General features: G+C 47.6%; 1 protein-coding gene across 3 annotated transcripts in view; it reads left to right on the forward strand.

Moving 5' to 3' along the window:
• Positions 1-17,687, forward strand: part of Eipr1 (EARP complex and GARP complex interacting protein 1) — a 121,222-nt gene that overhangs the window by 7,078 nt on the left and 96,457 nt on the right. The window contains exons 1-3 of one of the 3 annotated variants that reach the window (XM_076558663.1): positions 561-975; positions 2,663-2,746; positions 11,232-11,364. Coding sequence is in view for 1 of the 3 variants with exons in the window: in XM_006989789.3 (XP_006989851.1) it covers positions 2,663-2,746; positions 11,232-11,364 (217 nt within the window). In the remaining 2 variants the exon portion in view is untranslated. Of the gene's footprint in view, positions 1-560; positions 976-2,662; positions 2,747-11,231; positions 11,365-17,687 lie in introns of those variants that run through there. The other 2 variants (XM_006989789.3, XM_076558664.1) reach the window with 2 other exon arrangements.

The following is a 17,687-nucleotide window of genomic DNA, read 5'->3' on the forward strand; positions in this document are numbered from 1 at the left end:
TGTTACTTTGAGTGGCTCCCTGAGAGCATCTGTAACCCTGTCTTTTCCAGCATCCAAAGCTACCCACACTCCTGGGCACATGACTGCATCCTCCATCTTTAGAGCCAGAACAGCTGCCCGAGTAAGTCCTTGCAGTTGCCCAAGTCTTTCTTAAGCTACTGTCTATTGGTGAAATTGTTTTGGCCACTCCACGTAGTTAAAAGGATATTTATTTAATGGCGTAACTCACAAATTAAGTAATAGGTAGGTCGCAGGGTCTGGGGAAGGTGTATCGCAGTCCAGCGGTGTTCTGGAGCTCTGCTTGGTCAACCTCCACCGTTCAGCGTCCCAGCACAGAGCGCACCGAGAGAGTGCTGGCCCATCCAGCTCCCCTGGCCCCGCCTCATAGGCGTGACAGTTGCCAGATTCTCAATGGGGGTTGGAACTTCCAGATCCAAGCTGGAATGGCTACCCACTACAACTGTCAGTGTTCCTGGAGGCTCATCATACTGAAAACCCAGCATTTGAGGGAGGAGTGTTGAGGATAAAGAACATAAAAGGAGAAGACATAGCTTTGTTCACAAATCAGTATCTCTTCCAGAAGGATCATGGGTGGGAATGATGAGGGCAGTGGCTAAGAAATGGAGGAACATTCATGAGAATGATGGGGATCTTCTAGGAATAGGTGCCCCCTCTCTTCCCTCTTTCCATGGTCTGGAATTTCCAGTCATGGCTGGTTAAACATCTTTAGCTTTGAAGGAGAGAGACTTAAGTCTAGGTCAAGTAAGCCTTATATTACAGTTCTAGACAAACTATTTAACAGTGACCAATGTTCCTATGCAGAGCATAGTAGGATCTAACCTAAAGGTGAGGCCGCCAAGGAGACCAACACCAAACCCTTGCCCTGCTCTAGTACTCATGGAATGCTGCACACTAAGTGAAGAAGAACTTCTCGGTAAAAGTGGCCCAGGGAACTTGTAACCCCACACAGCAGAGGTATTATCCATGGCAAACTAATAATGTGTGGCTTAGCTGTGTGGCCTCCAGATTGGCTGGTCCTCCCCCTCCTGATTTCTGAGGGAGGGTTTTGTTATATAGCCCAGGCTAGCCTTGAACTCATGACCCCTGTGCCTGGGATCATGGGCATGCAGTGCTACATGTAAGTAGGAGCAAATGAAACTAGAGGACTGATCGAAGTTCCTCTCTGTAACTCCATCTCTGACCCTGCTTTGTTTCCACGTATCTGTGACTGCATCCACAAGAGTGTTCCTGGTTTCCAGCACCACCAGGATTAACATCCTGGACATTCTCCCCTTCTCCAGTCCTTGACTTAGTGGAAGCTGCACAGTCCCTTCTCTGTGTGTATGGATACAGTCATAGATCTGGGAATCAGGACGCAGACATTTCACTGCACCATTATTGTGCCTACTGTAGCAGGAAGTAAAGTTACAGGGCCTCGGCCTGGGTTCTGGGAATGATTGGACTGAAAGAGCTGAGCTAGTTTACAAGCTGGAAGCACCAGTCTTTTTTTCTCAAAGCGTGAACGCTCTAATCGTAGTTACCACAGTTTATGCTCTCCCCAGTTTCCTCGACTTCACCCCCATGAAGGCTGGCAGCTTCTGAGCTTGGTGGTGGCTGGTAGCTTAGTTGGATCCTGGAGCTGGAGGTGGCTTCACCTACAGAGGCACTTTGCCCAAGCTCATTCCGCTTTCCAGGGACAACCTGGTGCCCCAGTTGCTCAACTGGGGTACGTGGTATAAAGCCTAGCTGCTTGCTTAAGCTCTGAAGGGCCATCCAGCTCAGGGCTCCCCACCTGGCAGATGTCTGTGACAAATGCCAGAGCTCCACTTTTCCTGTTATACACATCTTAGAATGTTAGGACCTGTCTCCTAGGGAATTGGCCATTTGAACTTTCTGCCCTTTTCCATTTTCTTTTGTTTTTGCCCATATGTTTTTTGTCTTCCTGTGAAATGACTCAGTTTTGATTATAGGTTAGGTTTCTATACAATCACTTTGAATATTCTCTTCCTGTGAAGGACTTAGTGCTGGCAGGTTTCTCCAGCCTGGGAGCAGTGGTCTGCTCAGTCTGTCAGACCAAGGGTTGAGAGCATGTGCCAGCCACACTGGTTACATTTCTGCTCCCCCTCTCTGAATTACTGTGTGGTGAGAGCTGTGCCAGCTTCTTTGTGGAGGGCCCTGCTCTGTGCGTGTTTGCATCCTACGCCTCCTACCCTGGCACAGCTCTCCTCAGACTTAAACCTGCAGGTGTAATGGAACCAGATCCTGGGCTTCTTCACAGACTCTGAGGCCTTGAGGCAGACTGTATTTTGCATAGCTTTTCTAGTTCTCTGCAGGGAAGTTGGCTTAAACTACCTGCATTGCATTTCTGTAGTGTTGTTTTGATGAAGTGTAATTTGTTGAACCAATCTATTTATTGCTGACATGGTGGTTTTATTACACAACTTAACTATTGCTGTGTAAATAATTTGTATCTTTATTGCTTAGATTAGTGCCCACTTAAAGTTATTTCACATACAGATTTGGAGTGCAATTGTGTTAGGAGTGTGCAGTCGCCTCTAGTCACTGCTGATTTATCCTTCATCACAGCAGATGAGATGAGCCGACTTTTCTGTGTCTATTAAGCCTAACTTCATAAATGTGTATGTGTTTCCCTCCTCCTCAGGCACGTGCTCTAACACCTCAAACTGCGGAAACAGATGCCATTCGCTTCTTGGTTGGGACGCAGTCTCTTAAATATGATAATCAGGTAACTATTTTTGACAAATGTATACATGTTAATTACTAAGCTTATTCTTAGTTTCATATCCATTTTGCTCTTGATTTTTTAAGCAACACTTAAAAAAATTTAGTGCCACACAAACAAAATTTTCATTAGATTTAAGTATATATTTCCAAGCCATGACTATTATCCAACTGTGTAATCATTGAGTACAGTAATTTAAATAGTCTGTTTAGTGTTTCTTTTTGTGTGTGTATGATGTACATGTGTGTGTGCATGTGCATAGATGCATGTGAATGTGGAGGTAGAGGCTGACTTTGGGTATCTTCTCCAATTGTATATTCTCTGTGTGTGTGTGTGTCTTTCTCTGTCTCTGTTTCTCTTTCTGTCTGTCTGTCTGTCAGTCTGTCTCTCTGTGTAAGTAGCAGAGTTAGACATCTTACTCTGTGGCCTGGCTGGCCTCAGACTGCAGGAGGCTTGCGTGCCTCGGCTTCTGTGTGTGCCACCATGCCAGGCAGCACCTGACATGTTGAGATGGGGATGCTCACTCAACCTAGAGCTCGCTCCAGAAATCTGTCTCCACTTCTCTAGTGCGAGCATCATAGGTTCATGCCACCGTGCCTGACTTTCATGTGGGTGCTGGCAATCCAAACTCAGGTCTCCATGCCAGCAGCAGGCAGTTTAACGACGGTGTTGTCTCCTTTAGCCCTGCTTGGTTGCTTTTGTAGTTCGGTTTGGTTTTATGGTCACATGGATTCTTTACTGTGTAAATGATTAAGGAGCAGTCTGGGGAACACGGTCACTGGTCACTTCTAGCTGCTCCTCATACTGTGTGTAGCTAAGCCTGGAACAGGTCATGCTCTCATCTCAACAAGGAGAAACCGTTGGCTGGTGTGGACAATGCAGTGGACACATAGGGGATCTGGATTCAGTTTGTGGCTTAGTACTAACTGTGAGACCTTTAACAAATGGATTGACTTTGCTGAACTTCATCTTCCTCTAAAAATGGAAATAAACATGCCTGCTTTATGGACCTCACAGAGAGACCACGAATATCATGAAAATGTACATTATCCTTGACATTGGGAAAAGAAAAGTAAAGCCATGTTAGTCCTGTAGAAGGCCTCTACCCAGTTAGTATTTTCACACAGGAGATGGCATTAACAGCTGTTGATGAACACCTGCGTGGGATAGGCATGGTGAAATTGTTACTCTTGAGGGCTGCTGAGGAGTTTAAAAATGGCAGTCATTTCTAGATAGAGCTGTGTAAGGGAACATTTCTGTTATCTAACCTGCAATTTCAGTATCCATAACCTAGAAAAAGCTTTGTGTATAAACATCATTAACTACAACAGTACTCAGAGAAAGCGAGAAGTGATCAGAATATGGAAATGTACAAATGTTAGGTTGGACAGCAACAAAACTGTTATTTAGAGCGGCAGACTCGTCCTTACCTGGGACACTCTCTGCAGAATAGTGTTCATTCTCTCTGCTCATTTAAGATTCCCAGCTTCTCACTGGACATGGCAACTCATGGCTATAAGACCGAGGCAGGAGGATCATTTGTTCAAGGCCAGCCTGGGCTACATAGGAAGAATAGTAAGTCTATCTTCATGGGAGGGATGGAGCAGGATCAAGAGCAAAGCTATCAAAAGTTTTCATGTGTTTGAGGGGCTAAAGGGATCGGCTCAGTGGTTAAGAGCACATACTGCTCTTGTAGAGGACCTGAGTTCCATTTCTAGCACTTAAGTCAGGGACGACTGCCTGTAGCTCTAGCCTAGGGATATCTAATACTCTCTTCTGGCCTCTTTGTGCTGTGTGCTCACTTGCACAAACCTGCACTCAGACACATACATATAATTAAAAAATAAGGGGCTGAAAAAAATACCTTGAAAATGCTTTTAATGATGTGTGTGGGGAGATGTGGAGAGATGGCTTTGAAAATGCTTTTAATGGTGGAGGGGATGTGGAGAATGGCTCAGAGGTCTAGAGCACTGGCTACTCTTCGAAGCACAGGCCCTGGGTTTGGTTCCCAGCACCCACACAGTGGTTCACAACCATTGGTAACTCCTTCCAGGGAATCTGGTGCTCTCTTCTGGCTACTTTGGGCACTAGAAACTCATGCGGTATGCAGATAAACATTCAGGAAAAATGGCCATACATATAAAATAAAGTTTCTTTAAAAGAGATGTGTGTTTGTGGACTCTGAATACACCATAAACAGGGTCTGTGGAAACTTAGAGTGCCCTGCTCAGGGTTCCTGAGCCTTCATCTCTCCCCGCTGTGCCATGTGACACCCTCCCCTTCCTTTGCCATGTGACACCCTCCCTTCCTTTGCCATGTGACACCCTCCCCTTCCTTTGCCATGTGACACCCTCCCCTTCCTTTGCCATGTGACACCCTCCCCTTCCTTTGCCATGTGACACCCTCCCCTTCCTTTGCCATGTGACACCCTCCCCTTCCTTTGCCATGTGACACCCTCCCCTTCCTTTGCCATGTGACACCCTCCCCTTCCTTTCCCCTGGCTCGGAAGCAGCTGTGGACTGCTCTTGCCCGTCCTCCGGGACATGTGCCTTCAGTGTAGTGCTTCTGCTGTAGGATTCTGCTTGGCTCTTTCCTGTATCTGTTCTTCCCCAATTTTTCCCCTCTCTACTGTGGTATGCACTGGGCATTTTCTGAGGACTAAGGATCTTTTAATGCCCGTCACCCTGTCACTAAGCAGTTGTCACAGATGACTTTATCTTAAGGAAGGTTAGATACCTTGGTAACAATTTTTTAATTTTTCTAGATTTAGTTTTAATTATGTATATGTGTATGCATCTGTGTGTGGGTATGTGCCTACAAGTGCAGGAGCCTGAGAAGGCCAGAGGTGCCCTTGTCCTCTGCAAAAGCTTAATGGCTGAGCTATCTTTCCAGCTCCCATGGTTATTTCTAAGACAAAAAGTACATTTGTTTATTTTACAAGGAAATCCTATGATGTCCTAGATTTTGTATGACGTTTGTTATATTTGTAGGCAATCAAGTCAGATTTTTTTCCCCCTAAAGAAATGATAATATCTGGGGCTCTTGTGCCTGGAGCTCCAGTTCTGTGGTGTTTGCCACACTGGATCCCATGGGCTTGTAGGTCTGGATGTCAGGGAGATCTGGCTCCAAACCCATGGCTAGTTTGCCTGCTAGAGGGTGACGCCAGCACTCCAGAACTTTGCACAGACCTCATGTCACCTTGCCCTGTAGTTGTGTTACAGCCCTTGGTTGGTGGTGTGCTGTGGTGGAGCACGAAGGGTGTGCTTCTGATGGAAATTCATCAGACGTCAGGACTCTGAGCACTCCTGGGAATGGCTGCTGGTCACTCTTCCTGGGACTGTGTATGTGGAGCAGGCTGTACATGTGAGTCAGTATCAGGAGAGACAGAGACCAAGGCAGCCAGTCCCCTGCCATGCTTCCCTTGATTGTTGCCTCTGTGAGCCATGCTCTTCAGTGTCTGGGAACTCTGGTCTCATCTGACGTATTGATTATGCCCCTATAATTTTCAAGGCCGGGCGGTGGTGGCGCACGCCTTTAATCCCAGCACTCGGGAGGCAGAGGCAGGTGGATCTCTGTGAGTTCGAGGCCAGCCTGGGCTACCAAGTGAGTTCCAGGAAAGGCGCAAAGCCACACAGAGAAACCCTGTCTTGAAAAAACAAAAAAACAAAGCAAAAAAAAAAATTCTTTTCAAAATGCTGAACTTGAGGTTGGAAGGATGGCCCAACAATAGGTGCACTGGCTGCTCTTGCCGAGAACCCAGGTTTGATTCCCAGCATCCACAAGAGGGCTCACACCATCCAGGCCCATGGCATCAGATGCCCTCTCCTGGCCGCCACAGACACTGCATGCATGTGGTATGTAGAAGGATATGGAGGGAAAATATCCATATGCATAAAATAAAAATAAAGGTTAAAAAGTGCTATACTTAGGTTTTTCTGAGTTTTAGATTTATATATAAATGAGGCAATAAAGAGACAGCTGGTGGTATCTAGTAACCTGATTGGGTCAGTTATCTCCCTGGCTTTCCTTTCATGGATGTGGCTTCCTGGTGCAATAGAATATTCATCTTATTCATTGCTTTGAAAGGCACAGTCACAGGCCTAGGGGGTCTGGGATTTAGGGTGATTCTCTGTGCTGCCAAGCATCTTTGGGGTTCATGTCCTGGGGTGGAAGACTCAAGGATATTAACATATGTAGGGAGTCACACCATTTGCCTAATGAGCATTGGGGAAAGTGTGACATATTTAATTATGTTGCCATTTCTTATATATGTTCACAGCCTAAGGATGGACACTGGTTTTAGCTAAATGAATCTAGAAATCTAATTCTGTAAATTTTCAAATGTTGAAGAAAGAACCCAGAAGGGATTAGTGACTCACCTAAGGTAACACAGCCAGGAAATGACAGAATTCAGGCCAGAACCCAGGTTCCCTGCCTTATGTGGTAGAGGGAAACAGACTTTAATTGGCCTGCCCTGTCCAGCTTTAGCCCAGGAGGGCTGTCTGTCATTGTTACTGAGCTGTGAGTGGAGAGCTGGGTGTCGTCATGGGGCTTCAGGCAAGGAAAACTAGAGAGTGGCTGGAGGAGACATTGTGTAGCCGGGGCACTTCCATGGAATACTGTAGCTAGAGTTTCCTCCAGTCCTGCCTGGCCCACGGTCAGGACAAATCTCTCTCACCCACCAGTCCCGCACTGCTCAGACCCAACCAAGTAAATACACAGAGACTTATATTGCTTATAAACTATATGGCCGTGGCAGGCTTCTTGCTAACTGTTCTTATATCTTAAATTAATCCATTTCTATAAATCTATACCTTGCCATGTGGCTCGTGGCTTACCTGCGTCTTCACATGCTGCTTGTCATAGCGGCTGGCAGTGTCTCCCCCACCTTCCTGTTCTCTCAATTCTCCTCTCTGTTAGTCCCGCCTATACTTCCTGCCTAGCCACTGGCCAATCAGTGTTTTATTTTTTTTTTATTTTTATTTTTTTTTTTGGTTTTCCGAGACAGGGTTTCTCTGTGTAGCTTTGCGCCTTTCCTGGGACTCACTTGGTAGCCCAGGATGGCCTCGAACTCACAGAGATCCGCCTGGCTCTGCCTCCCGAGTGCTGGGATTAAAGGCGTGCGCCACCACCGCCCGGCTCAGTGTTTTATTTATTGACCAATCAGAGTAATTTGACATACAGACCATCCCACAGCAGAATACTGGGAAAGGCAGCAGCTGGTGTGTGAGGATCCCCATGCGGCACCACCTAGAGGCTCTTTAAGTGGGTAGCTTTTGGTGGGTGTGGGTGTGGGTACATGCACCTGGGTGTACCTGGGAGGGCAGTGGTGGATGTCGGGTATCCTCCCTAATCACTCTTCTTTTTGAGTCAGGATCTCCTTACTGTACTTAGCCCACTCCCCCTAGGCCAGCTGTGAGCTGTGGGGTTCCTGTCTCCACCCCACTGTGTTGGGGTGCAGATGCCTGCAGTCACACCTGGCTTTCTGGGGAATCCAAACTAAGGTCCTCAGGCTTGTCTGGCAAGCACTTCCCTTGCCAAGCCATCTTCCCACCTCTGCTTTTATTTATTTATTGTGTGTGGGAAGTCAGAGAACTCACAGGAGTCAAATCTTTCCTTTCCCTATTTAGGCTTCAGGGATGAAATTCAGGCCATCAGTTGTGTTGGGGAGTGCCTTTACTCCGTGAGCTGTCTTGTGGGACCCTGCTTTTGACTTTTAACTTTTTTTGACAGAATCTCACCATATAGCACGGGCTGGCCTAGAACTTGCTATGTAGACCAGGGTGGCTTTGAACTCACAGAGACCCACCTGCCCATATCTCCCAAGTGCTGAGGATTAAAGGCATGTGCCACCATTCATGGCTGAAAATTTTTTTAATTGCATTTTGTTTATTTTGAGTGCATTGATGTAAGAGAGGCACACATGCCACCCATTTTTTCCCCCTCTGAGAAAGGGTTTCTCTATGTAGCCCTGGCTATCCTGGAACTTACTCTGTAGACCAGGCTGGCCTCAAACTGACAGAGATTCACCTGCCTCTGCCTCCCCAGTGCTGGGATTAGAGGCGTGCGCCACCACCCACTTTTGATTCATTGTTCTGTCCGGTGTCCTAGCCCTTAGCAGCCCTGCCACCTGGTCTCTGTTACCTTAGATTTGTCTCATCTGCTTTTGAACTGAGCTCGAGGACAGGGAGAAACTCGCCGACACTCCTGCTGTCTCCCACAGGGAAGAGACGGGGCCTGTGTGTGCTGGGTTGTTTGTGCCAGTCGCCTGCTCAGCATTGCATGTGGCTGGCACCAGCCATCTTAGACCACTGCTAGGGTTGAATTTCACACTGATGAGCGCAGAGTGACTCTTGAAGAGGATGGGGTTATTTTTGCACTAAACACTGCAGAGGAGGAAGAATTGTGGATAAGCAAGAGGCCTTCTGAAGCCATACCACATAAACATGCTGTTAGCTATTGTGTAAACACTTTTGTATTAAATGTTTGTTTTGATAGCAAGAGTCACACATATTAGTCATTAGAAAAACCATTAAAAATGCAAAGCACAGAGAGTTAAAGGCAAAGACTGTGGCTCCCACCTCCAGAGCAATTCTTTAATTACTTCTCAGTTGTAGGCATGTGTGCTTTTTAAAACAAAAAATGGGTGTTACAGTTGTGTAGTTCTTTTTATGTTCCTGTCTTCTTTTTTTTTTTTTCTTTTTTTTCGAGACAGGGTTTCTCTGTGTAGCTTTGTGCCTTTCCTGGGACTCACTTGGTAGTCCAGGCTGGCCTCGAATTCACAGAGATCCGCCTGGCTCTGCCTCCCGAGTGCTGGGATTAAAGGCGTGCGCTGCCGCCGCCGCCACCACCGCCTGGCATGTTCCTGTCTTCTTAAATCTATATTATGGACATCTTTCCACACTGCTAAATAGTCTACTAGGTACTAAATAGCTTCATGTCCTAACCCTAACCCTGAGGTTGGTTCTACCATAGCCAAGTATGGGCAGGCATTTGAACTCGTCCTGGGTACCAAGGTGGCTTTGACTCTTTCATTACAGTAATCAGTGCCAATGGGGAACTTTTTTGGAAGAAATCTGTGCATTTCCTTAGTATATGTATATTTTTAAAAATACGTGTTTTCTACTGGCTTGAGTACTGATCAAAGAGATTGAGTGTGAAAATCATTGCATTTCCTCTAATTTTTTTTTCCCAGAAAATCATGGAGATGGTGTAGTTAACCTTCTCACTCAGAGACCTAAATTTAACAGTGTTGTAATTAATAGTATATAACCATGGGTGCTAATATGTTGGCCTCATTTTTAAAAAGAAACAAAAAATGTACTAAATTACAGTCCCATCCCACTCCAGTCACTGCTGCCTTGAGTCTAGTCTTGTCCATCACAGAGAGACCAGGCCTAGTTTACCTGGTTCCCACTGGGCAGCAGATCCCACGATCACCCTCAGACCAGCAGTCCCGCAGTTGTTCTCAGATCTCACTGGGCAGCAGATCCCACGATCACCCTCAGACCAGCAACCCTGCAGTTCTCAGATCTCACTGGGCAGCAGATCCCACGATCACCCTCAGACCAGCAACCCCACAGTTGTTCTCAGATCTCACTGGGCAGCAGATCCCACGATCACCCTCAGACCAGCAGCCCCACAGTTATTCTCAGATCTCACTGGGCAGCAGATCCCACCATCACCCTCAGACCAGCAGCCCCACAGTTCTCAGATCTCACTGGGCAGCAGATCCCACGATCACCCTCAGACCAGCAACCCCGCAGTTCTCAGATCTCACTGGGCAGCAGATCCCACGATCACCCTCAGACCAGCAACCCCGCAGTTGTTCTCAGATCTCACTGGGCAGCAGATCCCACGATCACCCTCAGACCAGCAACCCCGCAGTTATTCTCAGATCTCACTGGGCAGCAGATCCCACGATCACCCTCAGACCAGCAGCCCCACAGTTGTTCTCAGATCCCACTGGGCAGCAGATCCCACGATCACCCTCAGACCAGCAGCCCCACAGTTATTCTCAGATCTCACTGGGCAGCAGATCCCACGATCACCCTCAGACCAGCAGCCCCACAGTTGTTCTCAGATCTCACTGGGCAGCAGCCCCCACAGTCACTCTGGCCCTCACTGGACAGCAGTCCATTGCCACTTCCCGTCCTCCCTGCAGCACAGAGCAGGTCTGAGAAATGGAGAGGTTGATAGAGCGTGCCCTCGTCCCCGAGCCACTTGAGAGCGGAGGTTTAGCGCCTTTGGTTTAGACTGGAGAAGACCAGCTGGCAGCAATATGCAGCTTGGCATTGTGGAAGCACTCTGTGAGGACTTGCTGCTCTTCCCTGGGGCAGGGGCTGAGTGAGAATTAAACTTCAGGGGTGTGTACTGTTCAAAGTATAGCCGTCACAGAGTCTGCATGTGGTTCCTTATAATCACAGTGCTTATTAAGGTGCCAAGGAAAGCATTTGAGATGCTGATTGTCCTTTTCTTGTATTTATAGATCCACATCATAGATTTTGATGATGAAAATAACATTATAAATAAAAATGTCCTCCTCCATCAAGCGGGTGAGATCTGGCACATCAGTGCCAGCCCAGCGGATAAAGGCGTGCTGGCCACCTGCTACAACAAAAGTAAGTGCCATGCTTATTATTCTGTGTGTGTTTCACCTGGAGGAGTCACATGAGAGTGAATTTATGTTGATAATGGTCTGTGGGCGATTTAGAAGTTGTGACCATTCACCTAGGTGCTGCCCTTACACACTGTGACATTCGGAGCAGATGTTTGTGGCTCAGGGTCAGTCACAGTTCTAGTTGCACCGGAGGGTCCTGAAAGGTGGACTCTGTCTGGTGTGAGCCGCACGAGCCCAAGCATGACAGCCTCTTTCCCACTGCCTGGTGTTGGGAACACTGGGAGTCCTCAGCTGCCATCCGGCCCTCTCTGACAGCAGCAGCGCTGTCTGTGTGCACATTCGAGTGTGTATCCATGTGCCTGGCAGGCCGCTGTCAGTGTGCACATTCGAGTGTGTATCCATGTGCCTGGCAGGCCGCTGTCTGTGTGCACATTCGAGTGTGTATCCATGTGCCTGGCAGGCCGCTGTCTGTGTGCACGTTCGAGTGTGTATCCATGTGCCTGGCAGGCCGCTGTCTGTGTGCACATTCGAGTGTGTAACCATGTGCCTGGCAGGCCTCCTGTGGCCAGCCTAGTGCTCTAGTCTCTGGGACCTTCGACACAGACAGTGAGCCGACCTCACTTCTCCCTCAGTTCTCCTTCTCTGTCTTTGTGAAGACTTTCCTGAAGCTGGTTTCAGAGGAAACCCTCATCTCATGCCATAGCGTGCATCACTTTCTGTTGGGTATCTACCAGGAAGCCTTCTTCAAGGACCTTCTGATTGGACTCTGCCTCCATAGTATGTTCCATGCTCACTTCTTTCTGTCTTAACGTCAAGCCGTCCTGTCTTTATTTTACAATATATAGTCTCTTATTCAGGGCAAAAAACAGAAGTTTGCTGAAAGGTCTTTTCCTCCCATAATCCATTGGAGCCAACCTGACAGGTATTTCTTATATAGCCCAAGCTCGTCTTGAATTCTTAACCTTCCTGCCTCAACTTTCCGTATGCTTGGGTTACAGTGTGTGCTGACTCGCCCAGTGCTCACCACCATGCCTGGTGTTCCCCATACCCTTCATTTCTTCCTTCCTTCCTTCCTTCCTTCCTTCCTTCCTTCCTTCCTTCCTTCCTTCCTTCCTTCCTTTCTTTCTTTCTTTCTTTCTTTCTTTCTTTCTTTCATTCTTCCTTCCTTCCTTCCTTCCTTCCTTCCTTCTTTCTTTTCTTTTCTTTTCTTTTCTTTTCTTTTCTTTTCTTTTCTTTTCTTTTCTTTTCTTTTCTTTTCTTTTCTTTTCTTTTCTTTTCTTTTCTTTTCTTTTCTTTTCTTTTCTTTCATCTGTCTGTCATCTTTTTTGTTTTTTTTCGAGACAGAGTTTCTGTGTAGTCCTTGTCCTGTAATTCACTTTGTAGACTAGGCTGGCCTCAAACTCACAGAGATCCGCCTGCCACTAATCCCCAAGTGCTGGGATTAAAAGTGTGTGCCACCACTGCCCAGCATAGCCTTCATTTCTTACTTCTAGCTTTTTACATGGTGTTAGTCCTTTGGTTGGGAAGGCAGTCCTTTGGTTGGGAAGACATTTCCCTGTCTTAGTTACTGTTCTGTTGCTGTGAAGAAACACCATGATCAAGACAATTTATTTAAAAGCAAACAAACATTTAACTAGGAATGTGTCTACAGTTTCAGAGGATGAGTCCATGACCATCATGTTGGGGAGCATGGTGGTAGGCAGGCAGGAAAGGAAGGCACAGGAACAGTAGCTGAGAACATACTCGGATGCTGTTGTCAGCATAGCCCCTCAGGCACAGTTCCGTTCTCTCTAGCTGGTGGTGTGGGCACCCGGTAACGTGGCTGCCCCACATGCTGTGCACAGTGGTTGCCAGGTATGGTGACTATGGGCATTCCGTTCAGAAAAGGATGGAAGGCAGTCAGGGGCTGGGGTCAGTGGGGGTTTTCAAGGACACATTGGCTATCTTTTTGGAGGTCTCAGGGCTGGGGTGTCCAGGTCTTGTTTCCACCCTGTGGTCATGCTTCCTCCCAGGTGCACTGTTCTCCATAGACTCACCATCCTTCATAGACTTACCATCAGACTCTCTGTCCTCCACAGACCCTTGTCCTCCATAGACTCTGTGTCCTCCACAGACTCTCTGTCCTCCACAGACTCTGTGCGGACTCTGTGTCCTCCATAGACTCTGTGTCCTCCATAGACTCTGTGTCCTCCACAGACTCTGTGTCCTCCACAGACTCTGTGTCCTCCACAGACTCTGTGTCCTCCATAGACTCTGTGTCCTCCATAGACTCTGTGTCCTCCATAGATTCTCTGTGTCCTCCATAGACTCTGTGTCCTCCATAGACTCTGTGTCCTCCATAGACTCTGTGTCCTCCATAGATTCTCTGTGTCCTCCATAGACTCTGTGTCCTCCATAGACTCTGTGTCCTCCATAGACTCTGTGTCCTCCATAGACTCTGTGTCCTCCATAGATTCTCTGTGTCCTCCATAGATTCTCTGTGTCCTCCATAGACTCTGTATCCTCCACAGACTCTGTGTCCTCCATAGACTCTGTGTCCTCCATAGACTCTGTCCTCCATAGACTCTGTGTCCTCCATAGACTCTGTGTCCTCCACAGACTCTGTGTCCTCCATAGACTCTGTGTCCTCCACAGACTCTCTGTCCTCCACAGACTCTCTGTCCTCCATAAACTCACTGTCCTTCTGGCCATACCCCCCCCCCCCCCCCCCGCCCCGGGATGATGTCCTGAGGTCAACCTGTTTACATTTTGGTGTGTAGAGCTGAACTTTCCAGTCATCACTGTTGTCCGCCCCTCTAAACAGCTTTTTCTCAATTTGCATCTCTCCTCTTGCGTTTCTGCCGGTCTCCTCTGTTGACCCCCTCTTGGAGGGGCCAGCTTCACACTGCAGGCAAGGCGTAGGCAGCCTTCAGTTTCTTCTGCCTGCATGTAGCACTTCTCATTTCCTGCTGGGCCTTGCTGCCTGTTGTGGACTCTGTAACGGCCTGTTGAATGTTTACCATTTTTGTTTATATCCATTTTTTAATTAATTTCTTTCCTAGCCTAATTACAGTTTCTCCTCCCTCCCCTCCTTACAATCTTCCCCCCTGTCCTCTCCTCTTTCCCCCATCCACTTTTTCCCTTTTCTTTTCAGAAAAGTGCTGGTCTCCCATGTATATCCGTCAGTCATGGCATATCAACATGCAGTAAGACTAGGTACCTTCTCTCCCATTAAGACTGTACGAGGCAAGCCGGTAGGAAGAAAGGGTCCTTAAAGCAGGTAACTGAGTCAAAGACAGCCCCTGCTCCCTCTGTTAGGAGTCCACAAGGAGACCAAGCTACACAGCTGTAACACACGTGCAGAGGGCCTAGGTCAGTCCCACACAAGTTCTCTGGTTGGCCCTATGTTCAGTTCGGTCTCTGTGAGCCCCTATGAGCCCAGGTTAGTTGATTGTGTGTATTTTCTTGTGGTGTTCTTGGCCCCTTTGCCTCCCATAATCCTTCTTCTCCCTCTTCCACAGGTTCCTTGAGGTCCACCTAATGTTTGACTGTTGATCTCTGCATCTGTTTCCATCAGTTGCTGGGTGAAGCCTCTCTAATAGCAACTGGGCTAGGCATGACCTCTGAGTATAGCAGAATGCCATTAGGAATCATTTCACTGGCTTTTTCTTCTTTTTTTGTCAGTTGTGTTTAGTTCTATCCTATGTCTCTGGGGTGTCCAGCCTCTGGGTTCTGGCCCTCCAGACAGTGTCAGGGTCGGCTCCCTCTCATAGTATGGGTCTCAAGCTGGACCAGTCATTGGTTGGCTATTCCCATAATTTTTGTGCCATTTTTGTTTCAGAATATCTTGTAGGCAGGGCAAATTGTAGGTCAGAGTTTATGTGGCTGGATTGGGGTCCCAGTCTTTCCACAGGAGATGACTGGTTCAGGCTCTGTGTCCCCCATTACCAGGAGTCTTAGCTTCTGGGTCTGAATGTCAGATTTTCTTGGCTCTGCACTTGCGTCTTGCCGGCTCCTCAGGCTGTATGGGGCTGAAGTGACTGGAGCTGCTCACCTGGCAGTGGTCAGCAGCAGCTGTGGCAGTAACAGACTGGTAGGAGAGGAAGCCTTTGTCCTAGCTTTTTTCGTGGCTGCCATGTGCATCAGTTCCTTCCAGTTACCCTGAATCTTTTCTCCACTAGATGTTGAAGGCAGCCTGGCCCACCTTTCAGGATTTTCCTGTCTGTTACCCTCTCTAGGAAGGAGGCAATTGGACAGTATTCAAGTCAGAATCCCAGGAACCCTGTTTGCAGATTCGGTTTGCAGAAACCAGGAAGCCCTGGTTTCCAGAATGCTGAGCTCTTTCTTCTCAGTGCAGCAGGAGCGGGTTGACTAGAGCTCCTTAGCTCTTTGCTCTCTGAAGCCATGCTTTGTGTTGTGCCTAATCTACTTGAATGATCTGTGGTGACAGTCCCCATCATGGGGCCAAGTGCCCAACTCTTCTCTCCTGATGCCTCCAGAAAGTCTTTGCTTTATAGAGCACAGCTCTGCCACATGTGCCTGAATACAGATAGGGAGAAGAGAGAACTACCTTATTTTGCAAGTGAATACTTGTACCTTTTTTTTTTTTTTGCATGCAGGTTGCCCATGAACTACTAGGTTTCCATGCTTCTGTAAATTAAATAGGAATTCAGTCGAAACTACCACATACTGGGATTAGAATGTGTTGCTCAAGGTGTCTCCTTTATGCAGATCTTCCTGTGAGGAGCAGAGTTTTCCTCCCCCCACAGTCTTTCCTTGGCTGGTTGTAGACTTTTTGTTATTGATCATTTGTTAGTGTGTGTTTGTAGAGAAGCCCACCCCTTGTGGTGGGAGGGGTAGCACCGGTCAGTCAAGGCTTGAGGCACTCAAGATGTGTCTCAGAGTGCACAGCCCACTGGGTACTTCCCACAGCCAGCAGGCTTTGGGGGGGGACGACCATTTTCTCTCAATTTGTGTCCTCAGACCAGTGGTGGTACCCCCTTTCACATCTGTGTTAAATTCCTAGTGGATCTTACTGAGAGGATGGGAGAGAGAACCAGGGGAAGAGGGATTCTAAGAAAGATTTAGACGTGAAACTCACTTAGAGATGTGTGCTCTTCTGTGGGCATCATGGTGTGGTCAGTACTGTAAACAACAGTGCTCAGGTTGTATCTTAATTGGGGTGTGCAGACTCTCCAGTTATTGGAAGTCTGAGAATGGTGGAACTCTGATGGATTTATTCAAGATTTATTTTATCTTTACATGTTCATGTGTGTGTCTGTGAATATCTGCCACATGTGTGTGGGTGTCCTCAGAGATTAGAAGAGGACCTTGGATCCTCTGGAGCTGAAGTTACATGCAATTATGAACTACCAAGGTAGGTGCTGGGAATCGAACTCCAGTCTTCTGAAAGAGTAGCATGTGTTCTTAACTGCTGAGCCATCTCTCCAGCCCCAACTATCTTGCTTTAATAGCATTTTTATTTTTAGGAATTAGAGTGTATTGTGTGTGTTCATACTGTCCCTGTGTGTGTGGTGTGTAGTGTGTGTGTGTGTGTGTGTGTGTGTGTGTGTGTGTGTGTGTGTGTGTTCGTTCGTGTTCTACCTTGGCTGACATCATCCTTGCTGTTACTTATGTAGCAGTGACCTCACAGTCAGTAGAGGGCACCATTGGCCTGGCTCTGTGACCTTGCCTGTGACCCATCACAGGGTCCCTTCCATCATGTGTTCTGGTGAACCCATCTTTACTGCTGCTCTGAATGGCCACACGTCATTCCTGAAACCTTTTCTTCTGACCTTTCTCAAAGTGTGCTCTGAGTCTCAGGCCTTGCCTGGAAGACATGTCTCAGACTTGGATTGACTCCCGGCATGTGTGCATCACGGGGTGGGCACAGGGTCTGTAGAGAATTTAGTTCCTGCCTCCTAAACCACAGGGATTCACAGATGGGTCCTGGGGCTGGGGGACCAGTAGTACTTGGGATGGTTAGAATATGGTGGGTGACTGGGCAGCACCTGGAGTGTGGTGCACCCCCACCCTCTCGGTCACCATGTGCACACCTTACTCATGTACTTCCTGTGATGGTAGCAGGAGCTTCTAAAATGTAGGCACAGGACTCGGGGGAGCTGCAGAGGGGGCCCCAGATCCACAGGGTAGATGTGGTATTCTTTCTCTAGTGTCAACTGTGTTGATTTTAAGCAATGAAAGGATTATTTATAGTGTAAAATGAATTTAGATATGTTAGCAAGCAGAGTGCGGAATTCACAGGAGTCTCATGAATAAAACTCCAGACTCCTGAGGACCCCTCAGACCTGCTGTGCAAACACTTAACAGTTTGTAAAGGACACA

The sequence above is a fragment of the Peromyscus maniculatus genome, chromosome 22 (genome assembly GCF_049852395.1).
Source record: "Peromyscus maniculatus bairdii isolate BWxNUB_F1_BW_parent chromosome 22, HU_Pman_BW_mat_3.1, whole genome shotgun sequence".
In the NCBI taxonomy this organism is placed as follows: Eukaryota; Metazoa; Chordata; class Mammalia; order Rodentia; family Cricetidae; genus Peromyscus; species Peromyscus maniculatus.